Source organism: Schistocerca serialis, chromosome 12, assembly GCF_023864345.2.
Source record: "Schistocerca serialis cubense isolate TAMUIC-IGC-003099 chromosome 12, iqSchSeri2.2, whole genome shotgun sequence".
NCBI lineage: Eukaryota > Metazoa > Arthropoda > Insecta > Orthoptera > Acrididae > Schistocerca > Schistocerca serialis.
The window spans coordinates 56675708-56691317 of NC_064649.1; the positions used below are offsets into that span (position 1 = coordinate 56675708).

Here is a 15610-nt window from a genome sequence, read left to right on the forward strand (position 1 = left end):
AAAGGCGTGCATTATTCAGGAACACACATTTTCAGTAACTTGCCAGCAGCCATAAAAAGCTTAACAACCAATGAAATTCAGTATATGTTCTACATCCTGGAGGACCTCCTCATTACGAATCAATTGGAATGAAAGTAAATCTAATCTAATTCACACTTAATAATGGCGACTTGCTGCGCCACTAACCGCATCAATCCTCTCCATGAGGCTCACCTCTTGAGTTCTTAGCAGATGACACATTACTATCGTTTAGAGAGTAGATCAAAAAATTTTTTCATGTGACTGTCGACAGCATCGATATACTTGGAGAAATGTATGACATACACAATCCGGGTAAAATAGTTGATTTGTTTATATCATATGACTTTATACTATTTAACTTTATAATAGTATCATGTGACTATTATGTTACATAATATTGCACTGAAACGAAGTGAAAAAGAAATTGTCCAAAAAATAAATATATAATTAAAATTTAACAAAGAAACAAAAATGAAAAAAAAGGGGGAGGAAAAAAAGGAAAAAAATGCACTGAAAGGAGAAAAATATTGTTATTCCTTTCAGTCTGCCTTTATTGTATCTCTTTTATTGTAATTTGAGCGCATGTTCGTCTCTCTGTGACTGTGCTACAGAGTACTATATATTTTTTAACTTGGTCGATGACCTTGATCTTTGACCTTGTTCTTCACCTTTCGCTTGTAGCTTCTTTGATCAACACTTGAGCTTGAGCAGTGTTGCTGTCCACTTACTTCTGTTAGAAATTGTCATGTTTCCAATGTTTTCTCGCTTGCTTAAGCCGGTAGTATCTCCATAATAATGATTTGACAACGTTGTCACGTCAGCAATAGCGTATATGATATGTGAACTGGTCACAATATATATTTCTCGTTACGAACACTTAATTTTTACGACTGATAATTCTCATGAAAATGTAATTTGCGTTGATATTCACAGTTTTCGGTTTGTTTCCATTTTTATGCTAGCACTGTGAAGATGGTCCGTAATGGAAACCGTTTGTGAATTAATACACTAATGCGCCAAAGTACTGGTATAGGTATGCGTGTTCAAATACAGAGATATGTAAACAGGCAGAATACGGCGTTGCGGTCGGCAACGTCTATATAAGTCAGTAAGTGTCTGGCGCAGTTGTTAGATCGGTTATTGCTGCTACAATGGCAGGCTATCAAGATTTAAGTGAGTATGAACGTGGTGTTATAGTCGGCGCACGAGCGATGCGACACAGCATCTCCGAGGTAACTCATGAAGTGGGGATTTTCCAGTACGAGCATTTCACGATTGTGTCGTCGGTATCAGGAATCAGATAAAACATTAGGTAAAACATCATCTCCGACATTGCTTGAACGAGACCAACGACGGCTGAAGAGAATCGTTCAACATGACAGAAGTGCAACCCTTCCGCAAATTGATGCAGATTTCCATGCTGCGCCGTCAACAAGAGTGTGCCGGCCGAAGTGGCCGTGCGGTTAAAGGCGCTGCAGTCTGGAACCGCAAGACCGCTACGGTCGCAGGTTCGAGTCCTGCCTCGGGCATGGATGTTTGTGATGTCCTTAGGTTAGTTAGGTTTAACTAGTTCTAAGTTCTAGGGGACTAATGACCTCAGCAGTTGAGTCCCATAGTGCTCAGGGCCATTTGTCAACAAGAGTCGGCGTGAGAACCATTCAAACAAACGTCATCGATACGGGATTTCGGAGTCGAAGGCCCACTAGTGTACCCTTGGTGACTGCCTGGTCGCGTCAACAGCGACACTGGACTGTTGATGACTGGAAACATGTTGCCTGGTCGGACGAGTCTCGTTTCAAATTGTATCGAGCGGATGAACGTGTACTGGTATGGAGACAACCTCATGAATCTATGGACCCTGCATGTCAGGAGGGGACTGTTCAAGCTGGTGGAGACTCTGTAGTAAGTGGGGAGTGCGCACTTTGAGTGATTCGCAGCCCCTAATACGTCTAGATACGACTCTGTCAGATGAGACGTACGTAAGCATCCTGCATCCATTCATGCCCACTCTGCATTCCGACAGACTTGGACAATTCTAGCAGGACAATGCGACACCCCACACGTCCAAAATTGGTACAGAGTAGCTCCAGCAAGACTCTTCTGAGTTTATACACTTCCGCTGGCCAGCAGACTCCCCAGACATGAACATTATTGAGCATATCTAGGATGCCTTGCAACGTGCTGTTCAGAAGAGATGTCCACCCCCTCGTACTCATACGTATTTACGGACAGCCCTGCAGGGTTCATGGTGTCAGTTCCCTCCAGCAGTATTTCAGACTTTAGTCGAGTGCACGCCACATCATGTTGCGGCATTTCTGTGTGCTCGCGGGGGCCGTACACGATATTAGGCAGGTGTACCAGTTTCCTTGGCTCTCCAGTGTCTATTTTATGACAGCGCAGGGTGTATCACGCTTTTCCCCAAGATTTGAAAATAATTTACTATTTTCTTAAAAAATAGCAGCTCCTAAACAGTTTAGCAGAGAACTTACAGAAAATTAGTTAAGAAAAAATGTAAATTTGACTTAGGGATATTTCTTTGCTTGAAGTTTTTACGTTCATCGTAAAGGCCTCGCTCAACAACCCTACTTCGAATTGCTTTGACTTTGGTAATCAATCACTTTCAGAAAAATAATGAACAGTCGAGTTTTGGTTTCGTAGTAATAATTAGCAAACAATGGAGATTCTACATCTACATCCATACTCCGCAAGCCACCTGACGGTGTGTGGCGGAGGGTACCCTGAGTACCTCTATCGGTTCTCCCTTCTATTCCAGTCTCGTATTGTTCGTGGAAAGAAGGATTGTCGGTATGCTTCTGTGTGGGCTCTAATCTCTCTGATTTTATCCTCATGGTCTCTTCGTGAGTTATACGTAGGAGGGAGCAATATACTGCTTTACTCCTCGGTGAAGGTATGTTCTCGAAACTTCAACAAAAGCCCGTACCGAGCTACTGAGCGTCTTCCACTGGAGTTTCTCTATCACCTCCGTACACTCCCCTGCGCCACACCTGAAATATTGGGTATTATAATATGAATTAATGGAAGCTTTATTGTGAAGAGAAAAAGGATCGATTTTTAGATTGGTACGATTACACTCTTTATGAATAATGAATTACAGGTAATGATTAAGTCTACGTTTTATTTGCACCAGCTGTTTGATACTCTAGCATTCTTGATTCATCAGACATCCAAATCGTGAATCTTTTTGCTTTTAATTTTTTTGTCATGATTTGTCCAACATTGTGAGAGAAACAGATTTAAGAATTAGATTTTGGAATTTTGTTAAGCTTATTTTTTTAAATTCTTGGATTATAGTTACGTAACTATTCTTGAAGTTTCATTAAATGCTACTTTATCAAAAACTGACATTTTGAGCCCGTAGCTGTGTGCAAAATACAGGTTGACTCTTACATAGAAGTGGCTGGTTGCTGCAATCTTCCATGTAAGAATCAACCTATCTGTTTCATCAAATGTTATTGAGTCAAACGATATGAGATTGCTACTGAGCTCATATAATCCCGAGTCATCGTCCACATTCCAAGAGTCAACTAATTTTCAATCTATTTAAAACCATTATAAAAATTATGAACCAAGAAACCAAGAATGACAGCATTTTTTTGTTTTTTTTGTTTTTGCATACGTCAGTAATTAGGTTCTGCAGCTCTGTTATTGAGACGCGCTATAGGGGAGACTAGTGTTTAACGTCCGGTCGACTGTAAGGTCATTAGACGCGGAGCACAAGCTCGGAATAGGGAAGGATGGAGAAGGAAAGCTGCCGTGACGTTTCAAAGGAACCAGCCCGCATTTGCGTGAGGAGATTTAGGGAACCAACGGGAAATCCAGATCAGGATGACGGGATGCCGGTTTGAACCGTCGTCCCCCCTAATGCGAGTCCAGTGTGCTCACCCCTGCGCCACCGCGCTCGCTGGCGCACTGTAGCTACGATAGCAGTTAGCACGGCGTTATCCAGCGCGACACAGGTAACCCAAATAGTGTATAAAATAAATTCTTCCTTTAATTAAATTTCAAAGGGACCAATTTTAGTTTCAAAGTAATCAGTTTTTTTTATCAAAGTACATAGTCAGATTTGGTGATTACATTAAGTTTTCGACAGGGCACGAATTTCTCAGAATTGTCACCGTTGGATTTCTCCACCGATATTCACAAATGAATTTTGTAACCAACGATTAGCATTACGCAAGGTATCAATAATTTTCCTTTAATGTACGTCTGTAGTCACAAACTTTTTGTTAACAGATTACTGGTTTCGGTCGATAACGCCCATCATCAGATCTGTTTTACAAAAACAACGTCCTAATGCATTAGGATGTTGTTTTTATAAAACAGATCTGATGCTGGTCATTATCGACCGAAACCGGTAATCGGTTAGCAAAAAGTTTGTGACCATAGACCTAAATTAAAGGAAACTTACTGTTTACACGGCTCAATGTTTTATTCGCGACAATGTCGCAGCTTGTGACGTAAGGTATCAGCTGTAAGGTGTGGTATGTGCATCATTCAAAACAGGAAGCCCATAATATAGCATCTAACGGACAATTTAACATTAGAAACACGGCCAACATTACAGATCTACTATCACTGAAACAAATTTAAACAGATAACTTTGAATACCATGAAATTTTTCCTTTTACTTAGCCTTCACCTTTCAGTGTTGTCGAAGCTCGTCAGGACCGATACGTGTTTCGAATTCCGTGTTAAGCTGTAGGTTCCGTTTCGCCGTTTGGATGAGTGGGGTAGATTAGCGACACGGTTGTCGCGTGTGCAGTTGAAAGACTTGCGACAGGCCACTGAGCCGCAAGAAATTACACTGGTGTGGAAACCTTAACAACGAAAGTAACCTTTTCATGATTTGCCACTGCCAAGCAATATAAATATACTTCGATGAAACTTGTACCGTACACAGAAAGAACTTCTGTAGTATAGTGCGGAAATTGCCTGAAAGAAATATGCAACAAGGCGAACAGATATTAGTTTTATTCAAAGACAAGAACTTTCACGTACCCGTTGTGCGCCTAAAGGCGTCAGCAACCCCTCAAACAGTGAAGTGAAGCGTCCTTGAGTTGCATACGTACAAGGCGTAGTCTACACACACACACACACACACACACACACACACACACACACACACACACCGACGTTCGTCGATCTCCCTGTGGGAATTTATACAGGGTGCTTCAAAAAGCACATTACAACTTTGAGAATTCATATAAATTAATTCATAGTACCTACTGAGGCGATTTTATTGCCAATTTGTAGAGAAATACATCCAGTTTAGTCTCGGGTAGTTCGCTAGTGCCGAATCGCACCATAAGGAGCGCTAGCGGCAGTTGCGTTAAAGATGGCTGCCTTCACTGCACCCGAGCTGCTTTGATTTCAAGAATCGAAGTCGGCGGCAACAGTTCAGCGTAATTTCCGTACCAAGTACGCTAAAGGTCCTGCTCGTGATAGCCCTAAAATGAACCTTTTTTGTGCATTGAGCGTGACAGAATCATCTACAAGACAGTGTACCTGGATATGTTACAACAATTCTTGACACCACACACGGATGAGGGTGATCAAGAACGAAATGTTTACTTCACGCAAGATGGTGCACCACCCCACTACCTGGCTGAAATCTGAGATTTTCTTAGTGACCGCTTTCCAGGCAATGGGTTGGCTGTGATGCGCCAATTGCATGGTCCCCGACGCTCCCCAGACCTGACACCACTCGATTTTTTTTATAGGGGTTCATCAAGGATACAGCGTTTGTACCTCCAGTGCTGGCTTCTCTACCTGAACTTACAAGGGGAGGTCGCCAATTGTGAAATTCAGATTCGATTCATACTGCGCATAATAAAAGCTCATGGCCAGAGGTGTAATGTGGCAAAGCACCAAGATGCACTTCTCAGCCGTTGTCGAGAAAATCGACAGTTAAAAGAAGCCGTTGCGGTGAAATACTCTCTACGATTGATAATTTTCTACAGCGTCGTGGCGCAGCGGTAAGCGCTCGGGTTCGTAATCCGATCCGAACCCGAGCGCTTACCGCTGCGCCACGACGCTGTAGAAAATTATCAATCGTAGAGAGTATTTCACCGCAACGGCTTCTTTTAACTGTTGATTTTCTCGACAACGGCTGAGAAGTGCATCTTGGTGCTTTGCCACATTACACCTCTGGCCATGAGCTTTCATTATGCGCAGTATGAATCGAATCTGAATTTCACAAGTGGCGGCCTCCCCTTGTTAGAGCAAGAATTTACACTGCCACCGAGCAAGTTACACCTGCAATGCTACACCGAGTTTGGGAAGAAACTGACCTACAACTGGATGTGTGCAAGATAACCAACGGAAGCCACATACAAAATATTTAGTTTAAGGTAAAGAAAAAACTGGATGAGTTTCCCTACAAAATAACGCTAAACCCAGCCTTGTATCTTCTTTCAATAAATTTATATGAGTTTTTAAAGTTGTAAAGTCCTTTTTGAAACACCCTGTACAAGTAGCAGTAACTGAAGTCACTATGACTTCCGGTGGTCCTCTGGATATTACAAAAGGAAGAACGTGCTTCTTTAATAGGGTTTGTGGTCACCACGCGTGGTAATGCATGCTCTTCAACGTAAGCCCCCCACAAGATTGGTGAGAAATTGTTCTGGTAGAGTCTCCCATTCCTCCACCGGCGCGGCTGACAATTGCGAGAGGTCGTTAGTGAATGTGGACGTACTCCAGTACGTCTCCCTAACGCATCCCACATGTTCTTAATGGATCTTAAATCTTTACGTCTTTATGTAACACTCCACAATATCGGTTCGCTATTCTAATGCAAAGTGCTCCATTTCTGTAACGGTCCGATAAAACCAGCTTCTCGAGACAATTGACGCACGAACACAAAGCTGCACTCAACTTTCCGGTAAAAAGCAGTGCAGCAGACCTTCAAGTCAGTGTTGCCACTTCATAAGCAATTCGACTAGAGATGATTAACCAGCACGTGAGGCGTATCAGTTTTATGTGGGACACCCTGTACAAAAAATTAGTAGCAACATACATTAAATGTGTTCTCTCTCGGAAACCATTCAGAATAGAGCATATGTCTATACGAAGTTTTCTGTTTCAAATGATGGTTTCTATCCTTCCTCTCGGAACACCCTTTATAGGCAATGATTGGAAAAGACGCAGCAGCTCTACCATTTTGGTAATTGCCACTACTATTTTGTTTTCACCATCAATCGTAGTTTCCATAGTAGAGGAAACACACGAAAAAGGGAGATAAATTGCAATAAAACTCTTCTTCGCTCAATAAGCGCGGCGTAACAACAAGACAGATGATGCGCTCCATCTCGTGAAATCTGCCGCCAAAGAAAATTTCTCTGAAACACGTCAATCACGATCTACGTTTGAAAAACACGATCTATGTTTGACGAAGACGCCAGACAGCTTTTGTACAATCAAAGATTTGTCAAACATAGTAAAGTTTGCCAAATTGTTTGATCCCCTTTATACGGAGGTGCAACCTACCTGAGCCGCCTCTTCCCACTGCATCTGGAGAAATGCGGAGTGCCGCCAATTGTCGACGTCGGCCGAGTCCCAACTGAGCGACGCCTCCCACGCAGTGCGCGACCAGCTGCCGAGCCCTTCGCTGTCTGACGTCGCCCGGTGAACGCTTGCACGTGCAGGCGCCGTCCAGTAAACGATTCCAGCATCTGCCACCGCCTAATCTCATGACGACCTTGCAGTTGCCTCGAGCGTGATTCACTCGCCTCACGCACTCTGCTACACAATGGATGCAGGGCGCGATTATTCTTGCAGATCTTCGCCTCGTCCAAGCAACGCGATCTTGCGAAACTCCAGATCGCTCTATTTCGTCCGCGATTTTCAGGCCCCCACAACATATTATTGGTCCAAATGGTTTTGTTATCTTCCAATCCATACTCCTTTACAATTTATACACTATTCCACGCGTTCAAAGCATTGCAGCAGATTATTTTTCCCAGCCTGGTGGTAGCCTACCTAAAAAATCGTGACTTCTTTTTTTTATTTTCTTATTTACACGTCAAGTTGCGTAGGTCCAAATTCAGAAGTAAATCTCCAAGGTCGTGGAACGTGTCTGTACATGAAATTACAGCATAAAAGTAATTACAGATAAAAATAAAACGTTTATGAATCCAAAAAATGTCAAGCCATAAGTTTACGTAAACGCAATCAACAATACAACAAGAATCAGCTTAATTTTTCAAGGTACTCCTCAACAGAATAGAAGGAGTGACCCATGAGGAAACTCTTCAGTTTCGATTTGAAAGCGCGTGGATTACTGCTAAGATTTTTGTATTCCTGTAGTAGTTTATTGAAAATGGATGCACAAGATTTAAGGAATTCCGATCCAAATGCAAGTTGGATTTCTGTCGAGTATTAACTGAGTGTAGGCTGTTTATTCTTGGGAATAAGCTGATATTGTTAACAAGAAACGACAGTAAAGAATATATATATATATATTGAGAGGCCAATGTCAAAATACCCAGACTAATGAACAGGAGTCGGCAAGAGGTTCGCGAACTTAAATCAATTATTGCTCGAACCGTCCGTTTCTGAGCCAAAATATCCTTGTAGAATGGGAAGAGTTACCCCAAAATATAATACCATACGACAAAAGCGAATGAAAATAAGCAAAGGAGACTAATTTTAGTGTCAAAAAAAAAGGTTCAAATGGCTCTGAGCACTATGGGACTTAACATCAGTCCCCTAAAACTTAGAACTACTTAAACCTAACTAACCTAAGGACATCACACACAATCATGCCCGAGGCAGGATGCGAACCTGCGACCGTAGCGGTCACGCGGTTCCAGACTGAAGCGCCTAGAACCGCTCGGCCACACCGGTCGGCTATTTTCGTGTCGAATGATCGCTTGCTTCACATACAGTTCCAATAGTAAAAATGGCAGCATTAAGTCTCTGAACACCTACAAATTTGAAGTGTTCAGTTTCACTAATCGTATGCCCATTCTGTGAAATTAAAACGTCGGATTTTGTTGCATTATGTGTTAGAAACTGTAAAAACTGAGTCTTACTGTGATTTAGCGTTACCTTATTTTCTACAAGCCATGAACTTACGTCATGAACTGGACTGTTTGAAACCTAGCCAATGCTACACACAACATCTTTTACTACCAAGCTAGAGTCAGCAGCAAACAGAAATATTTTAGAGTTACCTGTAATACTAGAGGGCACATCATTTTATATAAACAGAAGTTGCCCCAACGCTGATCCCTGGGGCACACCCCATTCGACCGTACCCCACTCAGACCCCACATCCCAGCCATTCTCAACACTTTGAATAACCTTTTGCTGTCTGTTGTTAAAGTAAGAGGCGAACCAATTGTGAGTTACTCGCTGTATTCCGTAATAGTCCAACTTCTGAAGCAATATTTTGTGATCAACTAATCAATGGCCTAGTTAAATCAAAATATATGCCTAGCGTTCGAAATGTTTTATTTAACCCTTCCAGTACCACACAGAGAAAAGAGAATATGACGTTTTCAGTTGTTGAACGACTTCTAAAGCCCAACTGTACATTTGATAGCAAATTATGTGATATAAAGTGATCAATTATCCTTACATACACAGCCTTTTCAATAACTTTAGCAAACACTGATAGCACAGAAATAAGTCTTCAGTTGTCTACATTAGCCCTTTCCCTTTTTTTATAAAGCAGCTTTACTACTGAGTACTTTAATCGTTCAGGAAACTGACCATTCCTAAAGGAAAAGTTATAAATATGGCTAAACACAGAGCTAACATGTGCAGTACAGTACTTTAATATTCTGTTAGGCACCCCATCATATGCATGAGAGTCCTTAGTCTTCAGTCATTTAATTATTCACTCAATCTCCCCCTTGTCTGTATCACAAAGGAGTATTTCAGACAGCAGTCCCAGAAAGGCATTCTCCATTAGAGTTATATGATTCCCAGTAGAAACTAAATTTTTATTTAATTCACCAGCAAACTCCGAAAGTATTCGACAGTTTCTTGAAGGAATGACAATCACTGTGACGGATTTGTTCGTTTGAAATAAAGGATAGAAAAAGAAGTCTTTATGCGATAAATCAGGTGGATACGAACTATCTGTAAGGGGCGGTCGAAAAATTTCCCATACTTACTCTTAGATTTTCTGCGGTTAGAAACTGCATTAAAGCTCGCTGTTTCTCAGGCACCGAATTAGTTCACGGTATACACGGCCATACCACTCTGAAATTCGGAGCCATCTAGTGGCAGGGAGTTCCAACGTGCGTCAGGGAAGTGGGGAAGTCGACCGAGTAGCGTTGCCAGACACTCCCTTATTGACGGATTCTTCAGTTTCTCCGGACAACTTTTCTTTCTCAGTAATTTTTTTAGCCGGATTGAACAATTCTCCGTTTTGAATTCAAGTGTATTATTAATTATATTTCATGGAATAAACATAATTTTCAAATTTATCTTCGCAAGAAATGGCTTTGTTATATTGTCTTCAGTTAAAGTTGAATTTCATGAATGTTGGCTACGCTTGAGCGTCCAAACCGAAGCAAAAACAAACGATAGTAATTTACATTGCTTCCTCTAGCGTCTCCAGTCTGATTCAAGTGTAGTTCGGAGTGTGTTCTTGATCCGTTAGTCTTCGGCAGAAAATTAGCTTCAGATTAAAAATGTTTGGGGTGAAACAAAGACTCCTCCGCGTAAGACTGGTATTCAATTATTACATAGTTCGGTGAAATACAATTAGAATGAATCTGAAATTGACTGACTAGCTCATGAAAATGATACAAATGTACTTTCTTGTATTCTTTAGATATGTACTTCCTAACTTCTAATATTTTGTGCACTATTTAAAATTCACTCGTAGGTCTCATTCTTGAAATTATCTCGAAAACTCACAACAACCATTACTGTCTACATACCTTGGTTTAATTGGTAGGTTGGGGTTGGGTTGTTTGGGGAAGGAGACCAGACAGCGAGGTCATCAGTATCGTCGGATTAGAGGGAAGGACGGGGAAGGAAGTCGGCCGTGCCCTTTCAAAGGAACCATCCCGGCATTTGCCTGGAGTGATTTAGGGAAATCACGGAAAACCCACATCAGGATGGCCAGACGCCGGATTGAACCGTCGTTCTCCCGAATGCGAATTGGTAGGATTCTGGGAAAATGCGTTTAGTCTGCAAAGGATATTGTTTACGATACGCCCGTGAACCTATGCTAGATCATTGCTCAGGTGGGAGGCATCCATACCAAACAGACCCGTGTGCGCAAATATAATTTTTCAAGGAGTCATATCACAGAGATAACAGTTAAAATGTTTTGGATAGCCCTTGGCGTAGCGATCGTTTCTATACCTACTGGAAGAGTAGGCATACTGTAGCTATCCTTGAGTTCAGGGTCAAAATTGAAATATTACATTCTTCCAGCCCAAGTAAACTCAGCAAATTGGTTGGTTCTTACGGATTGGGTGTGGTCTACGGTGAGCCTCAGACAGTTTATGACATCATCATTAGTTCATGACTAGGTACTGAGAAAACACCGAAAAATCATGATTTTTGAGTACCAAAAGTCGTAATTGTAACGATAGCTACTTTTATAATTTCTGTTCATGAAAAATCGCCGAGATGTTTGGCACACGATCATAATATGATGTTCTCCGGGAACGTCGAAACTTTTTTCAGTATCAATATTCGTTACCGAGATTCAGACGGTCAAACTTACTATGTAATTATACAGAAAACCACAAAAGTTATTCTTAGCCGTTTTTGTACAGTGGATCGCAATTATATAAACTACCACCTATAGAAAATGGCTCAAATTTTCACTGTACAATTTTTAGATATTGATTTTAAAATGCTATTTTCCGGTTTCGTCGCAGGTTCGTCCAGTAAGCACGAGTCTCTGCTACATGGAGTGGTATACTGCTGAAAACTGGAGAGTGTACGTTCCAAGAAGACTAGGGCAGCACATTATCTCCTCCCAAATACGTCTCGCCAAATGACTACGACGATAAAATCAGAGGAATTACCGGTCATATGCAGGTTTATGGACAGTCGTTCTTCTTACGAACCATTCTCGAACGGAACAACAAGGGAGTGAAAAGACAGTGGCACCAGAAGTATTCTCCCCAACTTAACATCAAAAAGATTGGTGAATACAGATCTAGACGGATATTGCATCCCATCGATCCACAGATTTCACTTGTCAGTGCACTGACTTCAGTTTATCTTAAACAGTAGTGGTCTCAAAACGCGTCATTGAGGTACAGATACTGTGCACGTTTCTGGTAACAGTTCTGCGAGTACAACAAAAAGTTTACCTGTGCTCCCCTTCCATAATTTATTACAGCCCCCTTGAGTAATTTATTTCACTTTTCTGTGCATCTAATTTGATTTATCTTAAACAGTAGTGGTCCCAAAACGCATCCTTGAGGTACAGCGACTGTGCACATTTCTAGCAATAGCTCTGTGAACAGAACAAAAGCCTTACTAGTGCTCTCTTCCCTTCATTGATTACAATCCTATCTATTCATTTTTTTCACTTTCCGGTACTATGCATATTTCTGTCAATAGCACTGTGAATACAACAAAAATTTTACTTGTGCTGCTTTTCCATGATTTATTACAACCCCGTCGACTAATCTGTTTCATTTTTTGTGCATTTAATTTGATTTATCTTAAATAGTAGTGGTCCCAAAACGCGTCATTGACGTACGGCTACTGTGCACATTTCTGGAAATAGCTCTGCGAATAAAGCAAAGGGCGTATGTGCACTCGATTCCCTTCGTTTACTGCAGTCCTATCGATTCATTTATACACATTTAAGTGCATTTAATTTGATTTATCTTAAACAGTAGTGGTCCCACAATACAGCCTTGAAGGACAGACACTGTGCACATTTCTGGCAATAACTCTGCGAGTAAAACTTGTGCTCCCTTCCCATAATTGATTACAACCCCATCGAGCCATTCATTTCCATTTTCAGAGCATTTAATTTGTATTTATCTTAAATAACAGTGATCCCAAACGCATACTTGAGGTCCATATGCTACGCATACTTCTGGCAATAGCTCTACAAACGGTACGAAAAGCTTACTTGAGCTCCCTCTCCTTCATTGATTACAATCCCACTGACTCATTTATGTCACTTTTCGGAGCATTTGACCTGACTGACAATAAATAATAGTGGTCCCAAAACGCAACCTTCAGGTGCGGATATTGTGCACATTCTGGCAATATCTGAATGCATAGAACAAAAAGCTTACATGTGCCGTTCGAGAGGATGCGACCACTTCACGCAGTGCATCATTTGGCTGGGAGACTTACCTGAGTGTTGCCCTCTCCCGGCATGGTGCTGGTCCGCTGGAGTAAGCTCGTGCCTCCGGCTAGATGCTATTGTGCGGAGTGCCTTCCGCAGACTGCCGGCTCATTATCACTGACACGCCGTGTCCTCGCCGATTGTTTGCCGAGAGGTGTCGCGGCTTAGCCCCGTCTAATGAGGCGTTGCGCGGTCGCGGGGCCGTATCTCACTGGTGCAAACACGCGGGGATGCAACCGCGGCCTCCACACCGACCTCCCGGCTACCGTCAGCGCCACCTTCAGTGTCTAGGTGGCGTCGCTGCAGCGGCCCGTCACTCGGTGATTCACAGGAGCGCTCTCTGACCCGCCAGCTTGCGGGGTGCGACCGCGGCAGTGCCACCGCCCTACAGCGACACCTGTGCCCTCTGAATCACTCTAAGATGCGCGGCGGAGGCGACTTTGTGTCGGGCCATAAATGAAGGTTTCTCGCTGGTGAAGGCCTAGCGTCTTTGACTTCTGAACAACAACGTTAACAGTCTAGATCTGTGGTCGTCAAACGGCGGACAGCGGGCCACGTGCGCTCCGAACCGAGCATCCGTGAAGCCCGCGGTTACGACGGTGTTTTACAATAATATCCACCTGACAACTAACAGCCGAGTCCAGAAACATTAACTAACCTTAAGAGCTTCTTTCGAGTGTAGTTTTCCTGGTAAGTAACAAACGAAAATACAAAGACAGTAATAGAGGGTGAACTATGAGGAAAGGTACATGCTATGACGCGTGATAGTGCGCCTGAACAAAAAACTTCGTATGGGCATATGCCCTCTTCTGAATCGTTTACGAGACAGTACACATTTAATGTACATTGTTAGTCATTTTCTGTATTATTCACACATTGCCACTGTTTACGACGTATCAGTAGTGTAGTAGAGGAGCCGGCCGATGTGGCCGTGCGGTTCTAGGCGCTGCAGTCAGGAACCGCGAGACCCCTACGGTCGCAGGTTCGAATCCTGCCTCGGGCATGGATGTGTGTGATGTCCTTAGGTTAGTTAGGTTTAACTAGTTCTAAGTTCTAGGGGACTAATGACCTCAGAAGTTGAGTCCCATAGTGCTCAGAGCCATTTTTTTTTTGTAGTAGAGGAAGTTCAGACGAACATTTTTGATACAGGATACTTGAGGTCTGACGCCGAGAAATTACCTCAAATTGGCCTACAGAAATTATCTAACCTACAGCGCATGAGCGTCGCGCGAGATTTTTAGCGCTCTGGTGCTCTCTTCGCGCAAATTATTAGTCCTAGAGAAAAAATCAGTAGCACCTTTTTTTTTGTACCAACTTTAATGCACTTTAATTGTGTACTGCAAAACGTTTTCGCTGGAGGGTGTGGTTTTCGAGTTATTCGAGAAAAACGTACAAAAGTGATATCTCGGAAACCATTCGCAATGGGGGGATATGTCCATAAGAAGTCTTGTGTTCAGAATCACTAAGAGTATCACCCTTCAAAACACATATCTTTCCTCTTGACTCATCCTGCAATTTGAGAAGAGCTTTATTTGAAATGACGTTGTTGAATTCACTTGGAACTGAGTACAGTTGCTTATCTTCCAGAACTGACAATTCATAGGCATATGTGCCTCATGCCAACCGGCTGCTATGGTATAAATTTTGACACGGAAGTAACATGCATTCGTGAATGTGCATTATAGAGACGGTCATCTTCAAGTGTAGAACATATTTCTAGCAAGGAATATGAAATTAAATTAAGGCTGTTGTAATAGAATGCAATGGGCATAAAAAAACGACGCTCAAAGTACTTAGTAACGATCCGTTACAGCCATTCGGATAAGGCCCGCATCTCGTGGTCGTGCGGTAGCGTTCTCGCTTCCCGCGCCCGGGTTCCCGGGTTCGATTCCCGGCGGGGTCAGGGATTTTCTCTGCCCCGTGATGGCTGGGTGTTGTGTGCTGTCCTTATGTTAGTTAGGATTAAGTAGGTCTAAGTTCTAGGGGACTGATGACCATAGATGTTAAGTCCCATAGTGCTCCAAGCCATTTGAACCATTTTGAACCATTCGGATAAGATACCGGTCATCTCGACTGGTAGTGATACGAGGCCGTTGGGATCCAGCACGGCGTTCCGTATCACACTCCTGAACCCAACGAGTCCATATTCTGCTAACAGTCATTGGATCTCGACCAACGCGAGCACCAATGTCGCGATACGATAAATCCGACCTTTATCAAAGTCGGAAACGTGATGGTACGCATTTCTCCTCCTTACAGGGGGCATCACATCAACGTTTC

General features: G+C 42.6%; 1 protein-coding gene across 1 annotated transcript in view; it reads right to left on the minus strand.

Moving 5' to 3' along the window:
- The window catches only part of LOC126427928 (uncharacterized), a 153676-nt gene extending 140314 nt beyond the window's left edge, over positions 1-13362 (minus strand). Inside the window, exon 1 of the mRNA XM_050089822.1 lies at positions 13339-13362. Within this exon, the coding sequence (XP_049945779.1) occupies positions 13339-13362 (24 nt within the window). The remainder of the gene's footprint in view (positions 1-13338) is intronic.
- Positions 13363-15610: the final 2248 nt, after the last annotated feature.